Source organism: Pimephales promelas, chromosome 14 (assembly GCF_988280905.1).
Source record: "Pimephales promelas chromosome 14, fPimPro1.hap1.1, whole genome shotgun sequence".
Taxonomy (NCBI): Eukaryota; Metazoa; Chordata; class Actinopteri; order Cypriniformes; family Leuciscidae; genus Pimephales; species Pimephales promelas.
This window is the reverse complement of record NC_142782.1, coordinates 5,572,924-5,589,415: the sequence shown is the minus strand read 5'-3', so window position 1 is coordinate 5,589,415 and position 16,492 is coordinate 5,572,924. Positions and strand designations below refer to the sequence as shown.

Below are 16,492 nucleotides of genomic sequence, written 5' to 3'. Positions count from 1 at the left end.
GTAGAATAGTCAAGTCAAATATATTTAAAAAGCACTTTTTACAATACAGATTGTATCAAATCTGCTTCACAGTATCAATCAAAAGAACTTAACAGCACTGTAAAAAATTTGGAGTAGGATTTATTTGAAAAAACCTTGCTAAACGATCTCACTCAGAAAATGCTAGTAAATTTACAAAGATTTGCCAAGTAAAAACCTAAACATATTTATCAGTAGCTTTAATTAGAAATCTTTAAGTTAAATTTTCTTGGAATGTGGAATTAAGTAAACTTTACAAAAAATAAGTAATTTTAACTCTGCTAGTAAAAGGTTGATTAATACCGATTTCCTTTGCCTTTGTATTACACTTCACTAAAACAATTATCTTGAATTTTATTAGTCATTTATAGTATGTTCTTTACTTAGATCATCTAAGCAATTTATATATACATCATGTCAGACTTTAAGCCTTATGTGAATGCAAACACCTCAATACTTGGTAGACAATACACAATGGTGGTAACATTTGATGGATCGTTTTTGTGTTTGAATGTGTCGTTTTAAGCAAAAAATTTACTCGAAATGTCACAAAATGGCAATTTACTAATACTGAAAACAAAAATCAATGATAAAACAGTGTAAATACAGCTGGAAACCAGTTAAAAATGAACCTCATTAATTATTCAAGGTCCAGTGCATGATGGGAACCCCAGTATCAGAAAAGTTAAGTAATTTTTACTTAATTTTATTGAGTTGATATTACACTTTCATTTATACTCGCTTGAAATAAGTACTGATATGGAATTTACTTAGTTTATTAAATTCTTGCCTGAACTAACTTTTTCAAGTAAATTACATTGGGTTTTTTCACTCGTATTTACTTAACCAAAAAATCATTTTTTACAGTGAGTGTTTGTTTATTACTGGAAAAAAAAAAGACATCCAAGTTTGGTGGAGCTGATCAATGGTATGATGGGTCATTTAATTTGAATATCCCCAACTGAGCGAGCCAATGGCAACAGTGGCAAGGAACCGAAAAACTCCATCAAGTGACCCGATGGAGAAAAAAAAAAACCTTGGGAGAACCCAGGCTCAGTCGGGGCATAAACTAGAGACCATTACAGTAACTGTAAGATAAACATTTTATATGAACGCCTGGCTAAATAAATGCATCTTTAGTCTAGCTTTAAACTGGGAGATAAATGTGAAAATGGAAATAAATGTGAAAATGGAAATAAATGTGAAAATGGTGGATCTGGATATTCTAGGAATGAAAATAAATAAAAATAAATAAAATACAAAAAGGTGACGCTATTAGTATTTATACTAATTTATGACTTAAGACTTGGGTATAATCCGTCTTTTTAGTGGTACGGGTGTAGTGTAGACGCACGAGTCACGTATAGGAAAATGTTCGATTGTAAGTGAGTGTAAAGAAAGTGAGTTTGGCAATCGATCGCAGGGCGAGCAGCAGTGAAGCAGTGTCTCGCTCTACAACCAACAACCAAACGCTCCAGCCGTATATTTGCAGTTCCAGCCGTATAATGGCTTGAGACGCGTCTGACCTAATTTTAGCTACGTTTGAATCTAATTCTAGCTACAACTCTTTCACCCAATTACCCTTTAAATTCTCCTTTCAACTCTCGTCACCTTAGAAACAAAATAGGAAAAGATGAGAGAAACCAATACAATATTCAATCAGAATAAAAAATGTAAAAAATGAAAATAAAATACAAAAGGACTTGAAACAATCAAGAAAAAAAAACAAAAAAACAACAGCAACGTGGAAAATTGAAATCACACTAAGTCCAATTTAGTCCTCAACCAACAGTGTCCGTGTATATCAGGTTGCCCAATTTCAGCTTCAGTTTGATGATTCTTCCGCAATTCAGGCTTAGTCAATACAGAAAACAAACGTGTGCACAGTCCTACAACTCAGCTCAGGATCAGCTTGAGACTGGATTAACTGGAAACAGGCTCGTAATCTCCCATTAAAATTGATAACTCTGAGAGAAGATCGGTCAGACATGGAGCAGACGATGAATCGGAGCAAAAGAAACTTGACTGGGAACCAGATGGACTTGAGAAGGGTGACGTGTCTAAACTGATCTCGCGGTGAGATGGACCCGAGAAGGGTAACTGGTCAGAACTGATCTCGCGGTGAGATGGACCTGGCTCGGTTAAGTCCCTGGAGAGGACAGATATCTGTGGCTGTAGATCTGCTGGATCTGGGTCCACTGTGTCGTCCCCGTAACAGCCAAGAGCGGAAACCTTTAGAGTTTTCCATGTTCGTTGGATGAATGAGCCTTTCTTCACCCTCCTTCTTGATGGTTTTTCTAAAAAAAAAAAAAATGGAAAAATAAATTCAGTTACGCCACGCCAACTTCGGACAAAACAAAGACAGTAGAGAATCACAAAATCATTTTCATATTAATAAATCCCTTATGTAAACGTATATGACTACAGCCCACACACAAAAATGCCTTTTCAAATGGAAGAAAACCGGATGTGTAACTATTTTCATGCACTCATTGCTAAAAAACTAAATACATTTCAAGGTTCACATTTAATTCAGTCTGATTTTCTTTTTTTCTCTAGAGCTATTAAACTGTGTACCGCAGTCAAATAAGAGAAGTAACACACAACAGTAAACTACAATCAAAATGCTCATTTCAAATCGAAATTTGATTCAAAATCGAGAATCGTTTCGAATCGCGAAGCACCAAAAGATTCCCACCGCTAGATTATAGTGAAAAATAAAATAGATGCTGAATGTTGAACACTAATAATTTAAGGGGAACAAGAATAACATAAACCGTAGACTAGAGCAAAAGTCTACAACTATAACGAAAAGAATGACAGTAGACTAATAATAGACTTACCAACAGCCGGCGCTATCATAGCCCTCCATTTCCTACGGAGAAACGCACCCACATCTTTCTTCTTCTTCTGTGTTTGGCTTTCAGCAAAATCTGAGGGAAGACATAATGAAGAAAGAATTCAATTGTGAGGTGAGACAACTGGAAAAGTGGCACATTTTTCAAGTATTTTCAGAGTATTTCCTCCTTAAAACTGCAGTGAACCAAAGACAGTCTCAAAAACACGGTGTGAAATCGCTGGTGTTTCTGACGTCACAAACCACCTTGTAACCAATCAGATCAACGCGTGATCGTCAACCAGTGGATCTCTGGGCTGAGTGAGTGGAGGCGGGGCTCATTTGCATATTCATAGAACCGAGCATACTAAATGAGGCAAGGGTGTCGAGTTACATTCAAGCTATTTTAAGGCGTGACGGATTGTTTTTTCAAAGAAAAAAACATTTAAATATGGAAATATTTGGTGATCAAAGATGAGTTTAAAGGGATGAATTGATTGACCAGCGGGGGACTTTAATAATTAGGTACACAAGATGAACTCGACAACACAACTCGGTATAATGAAAGTACTGACAGTAATAATAATGACCATAGACTCACCCGGGACAGACGATGCATCGTCAGGATCGTCCTGAATAGAGTCCGGCGTCAGCTCGATACTAGAGAGACTGGACAATCCTGAGAGAGACATCAGCTCTAGATCTCGCGCCACTGCCGGCTCTGGGTCCAGGACAGATGTGCAAGAGTCTTCGGGATCGTCCGGATCGGCATTAACCGGCAGCTGGACTCCAGATGGACACGGATGCACTGGTGTTGCCCAGTAAAACTCGGATGAATCCTGCTGGACATCCATGGGATTGCAGGAGGGATATGTGGACACAAGTATATCGACCTCACTGCAGTCCAGCTTTACAGCCTTCCCGATTCTCCGTAAGAAAGCACAGATGCCTTGAAGAAAGGTAAAAACATTAACACAAGAAACCGTAAATACTGAGGCTTGACATCATGAAGAAAGAAGAACATGGGATGAAAACAGTTAAATATGTTCTTCCCAATCATCCTAGTGCCTGATTACACACACACACACACACACACACATGCTTTCCTTTTCTCCCTTACATTTACAATTACAGCTATATACAATAGTGAACACAAGTGACGTCCGGCCCAGGAAATCTGACATCTGCACTCTTGTCTTGCATTTAAATGTTATTATAAATGTGTGTAAGATTTTGTAGTCATTTTGCACAGTTAAGCTGGGAGTCGATTGTTTAATTTGTGATAATAATTCAATAAAACATAAACAATTTGGCAACATCATTTTTGTCCAGGCTGTTATATAAAGCTGAATTAAAAACACATGCAAAAACAAGAGAACCAACCAAATATTAATAATAACTTATAATGTTGTGTACCATGTGTGACCATGATCCTCTAAAGCAGGGAATAGCACACACAAGCATGTTTCAAACTAATCATAATTATTAAACAGTGGATACTCAAATTATGGCTATTCTTGAAATTTGTACCCAATCCTCATTTAAATATGTTATGATGTGTCTTGGAATAAAAACTAAATCTGATTATTGGCTTCAGTTGTATTTTGATATAATATGGTGTGGTCATATATGGTAATTAATGACACTCCAGTGATAATATTCTCCAATGGTCATTTGATTTACCCTCAGCTCTTCTCTCGGGTATCGGTGCAGTCCTCTGGTCTGGGATGATGCCGCTCCAGTCACGGGAATCACGCTTCTCCTCTTCCTCTGCCTAGGGGGACCATATTTTGATTACCAAAAACCAGGACACTCGGCCCAGCAAACAGATACTCAAAGTTTACTCAAAGATGCCTTATTCATTTCAATACATCGAAAGTAGGCTATTCCTCCTCTGTATAAATAGAAAATTGTTACATTAACAAGACACAAATTCAGATAGGCTTCTCAGAGGTTACTCTTTATTATGACAGGTTTCAAAAATAATGAAATAATGTCTCTTCAGTATTACAAAAGTAAATATATAAATAATAAATAACTGAAAGAAATGTCTCCAAATTGAACAAATATATATCTCTCACAAACTTGCCAAAAAGAACTAACAAAATATATTTATATCTTTAGTTTTCTTCCTCTTTATCCTGTTTTTCTTCCTTGCCCATCTATATTTTGCTGTAGAGCTGATCTTTCCCAGCAGTTTTTTGAAAACCAGGACATTTTCATCACTTTATAAAGAGCAGCCAGGAGGGCCAGGACAGGACGTGAAAACAGGACTGTTGGTCACCCTACCTTTGCCTTTGCTCTCCGAGAGTCTTGAGAAGAAGTGGACGGACGTCCATCATCTGGGCTCTGCTGGCTGTCTCTCTGCCACTCTCTCTTCCTGTCAGCCGGACCTGTGGAGACACAAACAAACTCACAAGACAGAGATGTTACATATCCAGGAATGAGCTCATGGCTCTGAGTCCCGGTCGGGCCTGGCATCCTCCTGCAAACAAGAGCAATACAATACAAAATACAATACAATACAATGAAATACCCCACCTCAGTAATACCCCACCCAAAATACTCAGAAATACCCCACCCCCCCAAAAAAATAAAAAAATAAAAATAAAATAAAAATAAACAATAAAAAATAAAATAAAACTCCCAAACTCCCTCAAAAATAAGAAAAGAACAATCAAATTAAAGCGTCCTCAGAAATAATATTAAATAAAAATAAATAAAACGATGTAGCGTAAGCTAGGATATATTATCCGATCTCCTTCTGGAATAAAAGTCTCCTCTCTCTCTCTCTCTCTCTCTCTCTCTCTCTCTGAAATCCTCCGAACAGCTTCAAAATCTCAAGTTCAGCACAAGAAAATTTTCAGCAAAAGTCTCTGAAATCGCCTCGACTCTCAACCAACCAACAGCGATCAAAGTGTTGATATTTTCATTCAAAATTCATAAGACGCGTCGCCATAGCAACTCATACTCGAATCACTCATATGCTCGCACGCGCATCTGAAGCCGCGTGCGTGAGCAGAGCGCGTGAGCTCACATCAATGACAAATCAGGTTTTCAACTGATAAAAAAAAAAAATCAAATTGGTTAAAACTGTACATCAAAGTAGTTATTATCTTTATGGGGATGTTTTTTTTTTTTTTACTTGTTACTAAAATCTAAATTTTAAACTAGTATTTTAAGCGGTTTAACTGAGAATCATGTGACCACACCAGTCAAAATGTCATAAGGCCTACAGGATAACGTTAATGCATTTTCTAAATATTATGATATTAAAACTTTTCAAATCAATAATACTTAGGCTAATGAATATGTAAAGTGATGCAGTAAACAATATTTAGAGATCAGAAAAATATATATATATATTTTTTTGTATTTCTTGTTCAAGTTCTTTACGCACATTTTAACACTGCAATGTGAGTTAAAATGTAAAATGTCTGAAAAAGTTTTACAGGACTTGATTTAATGTTATTATTGTTTCCTCAACTTCATTTAGTGAAATTATGCATTTCAATGGAAAAAAACAGCGTTATCCCGTCTGACTTACGGTATATGGTATATGAAAACATATGAGATATCACATGAATTGTCATTTTTACAAAACTTACACATAATAATGTTCATAAATAATGAATGTTTATGTTATGTAATGTTTTTTTTTCAATGAAATTAATTAGGCTCCACTTTAAGGAAATACACAAGTGGTTTTCAGTGTGTGAACTGTTACACACAAACTCAGTGTGGTTTCTTCCCAGATTTGCCAAGTATACAAATACAGTTAAACCATTTTTTTCCATGTTTATGAATATCAAAACAGCACAACTTAGTTTAAGGTTTAATTTAGTTCTGAAAAGTACCTTGAACCATTTTACTGATCATAGTCACTCAACATCAATATTCATAAATAATGTAAGGGTTAAAGTAGGCGACCTTCACTGATTTCACTGAACATTATTTATTTGAACAAATTTACAAAAGCATGTAATTGAACAATATATTTATAAAGACAATTTTTATTATTGAAGTACATTAAATCACTAAATTTCATTAAATTAACACTAAATGTTATTTTAGACAATGTCTATAGTAAATGTAATGTAACTGTAATTGAAAATTATTATGAATTAAATCATTTGCTGATATTCAACTGAACAATATTAATGATATGTTAGTATTACAATTTGAATGGAAATGATACGAATTAAAGCTGAAAACTGTATAAGAAAAACAATATAAATCAAGAAACAATATAAAATCAATATTGCTTTATGCAGAGCAAGATTATATGCTAGTTTATTAGGTTTGTGCTTGAATTTTTAAATGACTCCTTTCAGACAGAGACCAGTTGCAATTAAATGTGTACTGCAATGACATATTTGATTAAAAAGACATAACAGAATAATAAGCCCCTTTCAATATTGCAACTCCAAAAAACATTCCCAATTTAGCAAACCATGCTCATAATTCTCCAAACTTTAAATCAAGTTTTCCTGAACTTCTGAAAAAAGTTGAATAAAGTTGGGGCCAAAACCAAAAATATTTAAGCTTTTTTGACCCGATCATGTTCGCTAAATGTTCCGAGTCTTGGCACTGTCTCGTTTGTTCACGAGTGCTCTCTTTGGCTCATTAAAGACTACTCTGGCTGCAGCATTCTGGATCAATTGTACACTGTAAAAAAAATTTTCAAGATTTGTTATCACAACATTTTTTCTTTTGTCAAATCAACTTTATAATAATTTATTTAGTTGAGATAACTTATTATTTTGAGTTTCTGATGGTTAAATTAATCTCCTTCATTGTATTAACTCACTTTTTCCAGTTCAATGAACTTAAAATTTTAAGGCAACCAGGTTACTTACATTTTTAAGTTAAACCATCAATATTTTTTTTTACAGTGTAGAGGTTTGACAGAGCAAGCTGGAAGACCAGCCAGGAGAGCATTACAATAGTCCAGTCTGGATAAAAACAAGTGCTTGGACAAGGAGTTGTGTAGCATGCTCTGTAAGGAAGGGCCTGATCCTCCTAATGTTGTGCAAGGCAAATCTGCAGGACCGGGCAGTTCTAGCAATGTGGTCTGTGAATTTCAACTGATCATCAATTATTACAACCTCAAGGTCCTCAGGTCCATATCGGCAGCTGGGTCCCGGCCTTTCTCGTCCCACGGAGGAGGAGATCGGCTTGGAGGATCTGCAGGACAGCCATTGAATGCAGGGTGGAAGCTGCTTGCCAGTTACAATACACACCATACACTTCAGAAAGCCTACTTCCACTGAAACTGAGTTTAAAACTACCTGGCTAGTAAATCTTTCTTCTGTCACATGTTTACTTCTGCTTCTGTTCTGTCATATGAAGCAGGCCTGCTTGTAATTGTTTTAGTTCTAGAGTGCCGAAGTTACGACGTCACTCTGTAGGCCAAAACGGGGAAGTGAGTTAGCATTTTAGCACTACGGTTCCCTCGCTCTAAAGCCTATGGGATTTTTTAATGGGTTTTTGCTAAATCGCCTAAAATAAGGTCTGTGGTGAACAAAGCCTCTAAATATTTTCACGTTTTGATTTCTGACATAGAACACAGTTATAACCCGCTTGTGGTTTTTTAAAATTTTATTGTGTCTTTTTGTGTTTTTTAAAAACTTTATATGGGCTTCAAAATTTATAACTTTTGGATTAACTTGTAAAGATTATCTTGATAGACAAAACGTGTAAGGGTCACACTCACAACTGTTTGTTAAACACAGATCTTATTTTTTGCGATTTTCCAAAAGTCTATGGGGAAAATGCATAGCTTTTCGACAGAGGGAACCCATGCGCCGCTAGCTTCCGAGTTGTCCTACAAAGTGATGTCATCACTTCGACACTCTACTGATTGTAGATTTATCCAACTTTGAACTAGTACCAATTCAGTGCATTTTCTTTTTTTCATTTCACAAGTTGTAGTGAAATTGCTGTCTCAAATCCTCCTTACGAACTTAGACGATAACTATATAATGCTAGTGTGCCCATTCAACCTGATCAGTTAATACAGAAGCCTACACTATAGAGTACACACACACACACACACACACACACACACACACACACACACACACACACACACACACACACACACACACACACACACACACACACACACACACATTAATACAACCACAGTTGACCACAGTGCTGTAGAGACAGAGCAAAATAATCATAAAATCACATTCAAATTCTATACCATTACAACAGCCACACAGATAAAAACAAAACCCCATTTGAACTCCCAGTAGGAAAACGGTTTGTTGCATCCTTCATCCCGTAATTCTAGAATTAGATCTCTCTTTTAAAAGGAGCTTGTAACAACTCCATATGTGGCGTCATATTGGATGAACTTTATTGACCATATTGACTTTGCCAGTATGGACTTTGAGTTTGAAAGACATTTCACTAACATTTTTACACAAATTTAACCCTGCTAATGTAGCACTCCTGAAAGGGAGCAGGTTTATCAGTAATCAGTCAGACGAGATGCTTCATTAACAGAGTTTTTACTTAGAATCAATCTTGGCAATAAATGAATAATTATTACACAACAATGCATGAGCTCTATTATTTCTATGATGTTATACACAAGTGCATGAGCTCGTGTGTACTTCTCCTTTAAATCAACGCATCCCAAGTTCACTGTGAATAAATGAGTGCACTTAAAGTAGTGCGCATCCTAAAACAGCGACACACTGTCTATATTCACAAGCCTCAATCTGACATAAAACACACGTGAAAACACAGATCATATATCGACCTTCAACTCATTTAATCACTCTACTGATAAACACATAAACGATTTGCGCGCGAACCGCGTGCTCTCCAGCTGAAAACTCTCGCATTTTACATTGGATTCGCCCCGTATCGTATTTAACTCAACAATTACAACACAATACCTAACCTAGTAAAATTAGATTTAGTCACTAATATTCACATGAGTGCAAATGTACGGTTCATGTACCTGAAAGGGAGCAGGTTTATCAGTAAACAGTCAGACGAGATGCTTCATTAACTGCAATGTTCTTCCGGGTTTCTCTCTCTTTTTTTAAGGATGTAATGTTTGGCTTTTTTTTTTAATATACAAAAAACTCAAACGAATGAATACTTTATTATTATTCTATTATTGCTATTAAATTCTCTTTTCAAATTCACCGTTTTTAGGAGAGAGGTCCAACAGTACATCCAAATATTTCATCATCTGAGAATCTTAAAGCTCAGTAACCTTGTTTCAACTTTTTAACTCATTTAATTAAAGTTTTCTGTTCTGTTTTTACTTGTATATATAGGCTATATGAAATCTCTATGTATAGGCCCATGTATATTTGCATAAATTATGGATTTTATTATCATTTAATTGTATGTAAGTTTTACATTTTTGATATGTACTTGTATTTTTGATACCTTGGTATTACATTAAAAATAAGGTGGATAGAGGACCTGCCCCTCCTGAAGAATATCATTTTTTTTCCATATAAAGATAAAAGTGTGTGGAAAATGCTGAGGTGCAATAGGTGACTGTCTAAAATTAATTTTTTATTATGCGGGTTGAAAGTCTTCTCATATCCTGATAGCAATCACAGTGTTAAGCGGTCGAACACACACACCATCGCTCAAAATCAGGTACGGCAATGTATTATTATTACAAAATATTATTTACTGAACAATAAAAGTTAATGAACAATAACAGCCATTATACAAGAATACATTATACAATACAATACAATACAATACAATTTTATTTGTAAAGCACATTTAAAACAACCGAGGTTTGCCAAAGTGCTGAACACGGAAATAATTTCAGACAAAAATTAAAAACACATGACAAAAGCACAAGACACAATTAAACAAGTGACAAGACAAAACAAAACAAAAAGCAGATTTACTCTCAGTCTGATTTAAAAGCCAATGAATAAAGATGAGTTTTAAGTCGTATACAAGCATACATTATACATGAATACAAAGTGTGTAGAATAGTCAAGTCAAATATATTTAAAAAGCACTTTTTACAATACAGATTGTATCAAATCTGCTTCACAGTATCAATCAAAAGAACTTAACAGTGTTTGTTTATTACTGGAAAAAAAAAAAAGACATCCAAGTTTGGTGGAGCTGATCAATGGTATGATGGGTCATTTAATTTGAATATCCCCAACTGAGCGAGCCAAAGGCAACAGTGGCAAGGAACCGAAAAACTCCATCAAGTGACCCGATGGAGAAAAAAAAAACCTTGGGAGAACCCAGGCTCAGTCGGGGCATAAACTAGAGACCATTACAGTAACTGTAAGATAAACATTTTATATGAACGCCTGGCTAAATAAAAGCATCTTTAGTCTAGCTTTAAACTGGGAGATAAATGTGAAAATGGAAATAAATGTGAAAATGGTGGATCTGGATATTGAATGAAAATAAATAAAAATAAATAAAATACAAAAAGGTGATGCTATTAGTATTTATACTAATTTATGACTCAAGACTTGGGTATAATCCGTCTTTTTAGTGGTACGGGTGTAGTGTAGACGCACGAGTCACGTATAGGAAAATGTTCGATTGTAAGTGAGTGTAAAGAAAGTGAGTTTGGCAATCGATCGCAGGGCGAGCAGCAGTGAAGCAGTGTCTCGCTCTACAACCAACAACCAAACGCTCCAGCCGTATATTTGCAGTTCCAGCCGTATAATGGCTTGAGACGCGTCTGACCTAATTTTAGCTACGTTTGAATCTAATTCTAGCTACAACTCTTTCACCCAATTACCCTTTAAATTCTCCTTTCAACTCTCGTCACCTTAGAAACAAAATAGGAAAAGATGAGAGAAACCAATACAATATTCAATCAGAATAAAAAATGTAAAAAATGAAAATAAAATACAAAAGGACTTGAAACAATCAAGAAAAAACAAAAAACAACAGCAACGTGGAAAATTGAAATCACACTAAGTCCAATTTAGTCCTCAACCAACAGTGTCCGTGTATATCAGGTTGCCCAATTTCAGCCTCAGTTTGATGATTCTTCCGCAATTCAGGCTTAGTCAATACAGAAAACAAACGTGTGCACAGTCCTACAACTCAGCTCAGGATCAGCTTGAGACTGGATTAACTGGAAACAGGCTCGTAATCTCCCATTAAAATTGATAACTCTGAGAGAAGATCGGTCAGACATGGAGCAGACGATGAATCGGAGTAAAAGAAACTTGACTGGGAACCAGATGGACTTGAGAAGGGTGACGTGTCTAAACTGATCTCGCGGTGAGATGGACCCGAGAAGGGTAACTGGTCAGAACTGATCTCGCGGTGAGATGGACCTGGCTCGGTTAAGTCCCTGGAGAGGACAGATATCTGTGGCTGTAGATCTGCTGGATCTGGGTCCACTGTGTCGTCCCCGTAACAGCCAAGAGCGGAAACCTTTAGAGTTTTCCATGTTCGTTGGATGAATGAGCCTTTCTTCACCCTCCTTCTTGATGGTTTTTCTAAAAAAAAAAAAAAATGGAAAAATAAATTCAATTACGGCAACGCCAACTTCGGACAAAACAAAGACAGTAGAGAATCACAAAATCATTTTCATATTAATAAATCCCTTATGTAAACGTATATGACTACAGCCCACACACAAAAATGCCTTTTCAAATGGAAGAAAACCGGATGTGTAACTATTTTCATGCACTCATTGCTAAAAAACTAAATACATTTCAAGGTTCACATTTAATTCAGTCGGATTTTCTTTTTTTCTCTAGAGCTATTAAACTGTGTACCGCAGTCAAATAAGAGAAGTAACACACAACAGTAAACTACAATCAAAATGCTCATTACAAATCAAAATTTGATTCAAAATCGAGAATCGTTTCGAATCGTGAAGCACCAAAAGATTCCCACCGCTAGATTATAGTGAAAAATAAAATAGATGCTGAATGTTGAACACTAATAATTTAAGGGGAACAAGAATAACATAAACCGTAGACTAGAGCAAAAGTCTACAACTATAACGAAAAGAATGACAGTAGACTAATAATAGACTTACCAACAGCCGGCGCTATCATAGCCCTCCATTTCCTACGGAGAAACGCACCCACATCTTTCTTCTTCTTCTGTGTTTGGCTTTCAGCAAAATCTGAGGGAAGACATAATGAAGAAAGAATTCAATTGTGAGGTGAGACAACTGGAAAAGTGGCACATTTTTCAAGTATTTTCAGAGTATTTCCTCCTTAAAACTGCAGTGAACCAAAGACAGTCTCAAAAACACGGTGTGAAATCGCTGGTGTTTCTGACGTCACAAACCACCTTGTAACCAATTAGATCAACGTGTGATCGTCAACCAGTGGATCTCTGGGCTGAGTGAGTGAGTGGAGGCGGGGCTCATTTGCATATTCATAGAACCGAGCATACTAAATGAGGCAAGGGTGTCGAGTTACATTCAAGCTATTTTAAGGCGTGACGGATTGTTTTTTCAAAGAAAAAAACATTTAAATATGGAATTATTTGGTGATCAAAGATGAGTTTAAAGGGATGAATTGATTGACCAGCGGGGGACTTTAATAATTAGGTACACAAGATGAACACAACACAACTCGGTATAATGAAAGTACTGACAGTAATAATAATGACCATAGACTCACCCGGGACAGACGATGCATCGTCAGGATCGTCCTGAATAGAGTCCGGCGTCAGCTCGATACTAGAGAGACTGGACAATCCTGAGAGAGACATCAGCTCTAGATCTCGCGCCACTGCCGGCTCTGGGTCCAGGACAGATGTGCAAGAGTCTTCGGGATCGTCCGGATCGGCATTAACCGGCAGCTGGACTCCAGATGGACACGGATGCACTGGTGTTGCCCAGTAAAACTCGGATGAATCCTGCTGGACATCCGTGGGATTGCAGGAGGGATATGTGGACACAAGTATATCGACCTCACTGCAGTCCAGCTTTACAGCCTTCCCGATTCTCCGTAAGAAAGCACAGATGCCTTGAAGAAAGGTAAAAACATTAACACAAGAAACCGTAAATACTGAGGCTTGACATCATGAAGAAAGAAGAACATGGGATGAAAACAGTTAAATATGTTCTTCCCAATCATCCTAGTGCCTGATTACACACACACACACACACACACACACACACATGCTTTCCTTTTCTCCCTTACATTTACAATTACAGCTATATACAATAGAGAACACAAGTGACGTCCGGCCCAGGAAATCTGACATCTGCACTCTTGTCTTGCATTTAAATGTTATTATAAATGTGTGTAAGATTTTGTAGTCATTTTGCACAGTTAAGCTGGGAGTCGATTGTTTAATTTGTGATAATAATTCAATAAAACATAAACAATTTGGCAACATCATTTTTGTCCAGGCTGTTATATAAAGCTGAATTAAAAACACATGCAAAAACAAGAGAACCAACCAAATATTAATAATAACTTATAATGTTGTGTACCATGTGTGACCATGATCCTCTAAAGCAGGGAATATCACACACAAGCATGTTTCAAACTAATCATAATTATTAAACAGTGGATACTCAAATGATGGCTATTCTTGAAATTTGTACCCAATCCTCATTTAAATATGTTATGATGTGTCTTGGAATAAAAACTAAATCTGATTATTGGCTTCAGTTGTATTTTGATATAATATGGTGTGGTCATATATGGTAATTAATGACACTCCAGTGATAATATTCTCCAATGGTCATTTGATTTACCCTCAGCTCTTCTCTCGGGTATCGGTGCAGTCCTCTGGTCTGGGATGATGCCGCTCCAGTCACGGGAATCACGCTTCTCCTCTTCCTCTGCCTAGGGGGACCATATTTTGATTACCAAAAACCAGGACACTCGGCCCAGCAAACAGATACTCAAAGTTTACTCAAAGATGCCTTATTCATTTCAATACATCGAAAGTAGGCTATTCCTCCTCTGTATAAATAGAAAATTGTTACATTAACAAGACACAAATTCAGATAGGCTTCTCAGAGGTTACTCTTTATTATGACAGGTTTCAAAAATAATGAAATAATGTCTCTTCAGTATTACAAAAGTAAATATATAAATAATAAATAACTGAAAGAAATGTCTCCAAATTGAACAAATATATATCTCTCACAAACTTGCCAAAAAGAACTAACAAAATATATTTATATCTTTAGTTTTCTTCCTCTTTATCCTGTTTTTCTTCCTTGCCCATCTATATTTTGCTGTAGAGCTGATCTTTCCCAGCAGTTTTTTGAAAACCAGGACATTTTCATCACTTTATAAAGAGCAGCCAGGAGGGCCAGGACAGGACGTGAAAACAGGACTGTTGGTCACCCTACCTTTGCCTTTGCTCTCCGAGAGTCTTGAGAAGAAGTGGACGGACGTCCATCATCTGGGCTCTGCTGGCTGTCTCTCTGCCACTCTCTCTTCCTGTCAGCCGGACCTGTGGAGACACAAACAAACTCACAAGACAGAGATGTTACATATCCAGGAATGAGCTCATGGCTCTGAGTCCCGGTCGGGCCTGGCATCCTCCTGCAAACAAGAGCAATACAATACAAAATACAATACAATACAATGAAATACCCCACCTCAGTAATACCCCACCCAAAATACTCAGAAATACCCCACCTCCCCCAAAAAAATAAAAAAATAAAAATAAAATAAAAATAAACAATAAAAAATAAAATAAAACTCCCAAACTCCCTCAAAAATAAGAAAAGAACAATCAAATTAAAGCGTCCTCAGAAATAATATTAAATAAAAATAAATAAAACGATGTAGCGTAAGCTAGGATATATTATCCGATCTCCTTCTGGAATAAAAGTCTCCTCTCTCTCTCTCTCTCTCTCTCTCTCTCTCTCTGAAATCCTCCGAACAGCTTCAAAATCTCAAGTTCAGCACAAGAAAATTTTCAGCAAAAGTCTCTGAAATCGCCTCGACTCTCAACCAACCAACAGCGATCAAAGTGTTGATATTTTCATTCAAAATTCATAAGACGCGTCGCCATAGCAACTCATACTCGAATCACTCATATGCTCGCACGCGCATCTGAAGCCGCGTGCGTGAGCAGAGCGCGTGAGCTCACATCAATGACAAATCAGGTTTTCAACTGATAAAAAAAAAAATCAAATTGGTTAAAACTGTACATCAAAGTAGTTATTATCTTTATGGGGATGTTTTTTTTTTTTTTACTTGTTACTAAAATCTAAATTTTAAACTAGTATTTTAAGCGGTTTAACTGAGAATCATGTGACCACACCAGTCAAAATGTCATAAGGCCTACAGGATAACGTTAATGCATTTTCTAAATATTATGATATTAAAACTTTTCAAATCAATAATACTTAGGCTAATGAATATGTAAAGTGATGCAGTAAACAATATTTAGAGATCAGAAAAATATATATATATATTTTTTTGTATTTCTTGTTCAAGTTCTTTACGCACATTTTAACACTGCAATGTGAGTTAAAATGTAAAATGTCTGAAAAAGTTTTACAGGACTTGATTTAATGTTATTATTGTTTCCTCAACTTCATTTAGTGAAATTATGCATTTCAATGGAAAAAAACAGCGTTATCCCGTCTGACTTACGGTATATGGTATATGAAAACATATGAGATATCACATGAATTGTCATTTTTACAAAACTTACACA

The 16,492-nt window shown here is 36.2% G+C and overlaps 2 protein-coding genes across 2 annotated transcripts; both read right to left on the bottom strand.

Moving 5' to 3' along the window:
* Positions 1 to 233: 233 nt before the first annotated feature.
* LOC120464171 (uncharacterized) lies at positions 234 to 5,402 on the bottom strand. Its single transcript, XM_089119322.1, has 5 exons — positions 5,144 to 5,402; positions 4,538 to 4,628; positions 3,456 to 3,803; positions 2,862 to 2,951; positions 234 to 2,315 (listed from the first exon to the last, which is right to left on the bottom strand). Exons 1-5 carry the CDS (start codon positions 5,333 to 5,335, stop codon positions 1,942 to 1,944), a joined length of 1,095 nt encoding a protein of 364 aa, XP_088975448.1. The 5' UTR covers positions 5,336 to 5,402; the 3' UTR covers positions 234 to 1,941.
* Positions 5,403 to 11,865: 6,463 nt separating this feature from the next.
* On the bottom strand, positions 11,866 to 15,429 carry LOC148973631 (uncharacterized). Its single transcript, XM_089119321.1, has 5 exons — positions 15,171 to 15,429; positions 14,565 to 14,655; positions 13,477 to 13,824; positions 12,882 to 12,971; positions 11,866 to 12,333 (listed from the first exon to the last, which is right to left on the bottom strand). The coding sequence occupies exons 1-5, from the start codon at positions 15,360 to 15,362 to the stop codon at positions 11,960 to 11,962; spliced, it is 1,095 nt and encodes a 364-aa protein (XP_088975447.1). The 5' UTR covers positions 15,363 to 15,429; the 3' UTR covers positions 11,866 to 11,959.
* Between the last annotated feature and the right edge of the window lie 1,063 nt (positions 15,430 to 16,492).

What these genes read in the sequence shown, in the direction of transcription:
- LOC120464171 (XM_089119322.1), bottom strand. Translation starts at nt 5,335, where the DNA reads ATGCCAGGCCCGACCGGGACTCAGAGCCATGAGCTCATTCCTGGATAT. An exon ending in ACCCGAGAGAAGAGCTGAGG is followed by an intron (nt 3,804 to 4,537) that starts GTAAATCAAATG and finishes CCTTTCTTCAAG; the next exon opens with GCATCTGTGCTTTCTTACGG. An exon ending in TATGATAGCGCCGGCTGTTG is followed by an intron (nt 2,316 to 2,861) that starts GTAAGTCTATTA and finishes TTTTTTTTTTAG; the next exon opens with AAAAACCATCAAGAAGGAGG.
- LOC148973631 (XM_089119321.1), bottom strand. Translation starts at nt 15,362, where the DNA reads ATGCCAGGCCCGACCGGGACTCAGAGCCATGAGCTCATTCCTGGATAT. An exon ending in CGATGCATCGTCTGTCCCGG is followed by an intron (nt 12,972 to 13,476) that starts GTGAGTCTATGG and finishes GTCTTCCCTCAG; the next exon opens with ATTTTGCTGAAAGCCAAACA. An exon ending in TATGATAGCGCCGGCTGTTG is followed by an intron (nt 12,334 to 12,881) that starts GTAAGTCTATTA and finishes TTTTTTTTTTAG; the next exon opens with AAAAACCATCAAGAAGGAGG.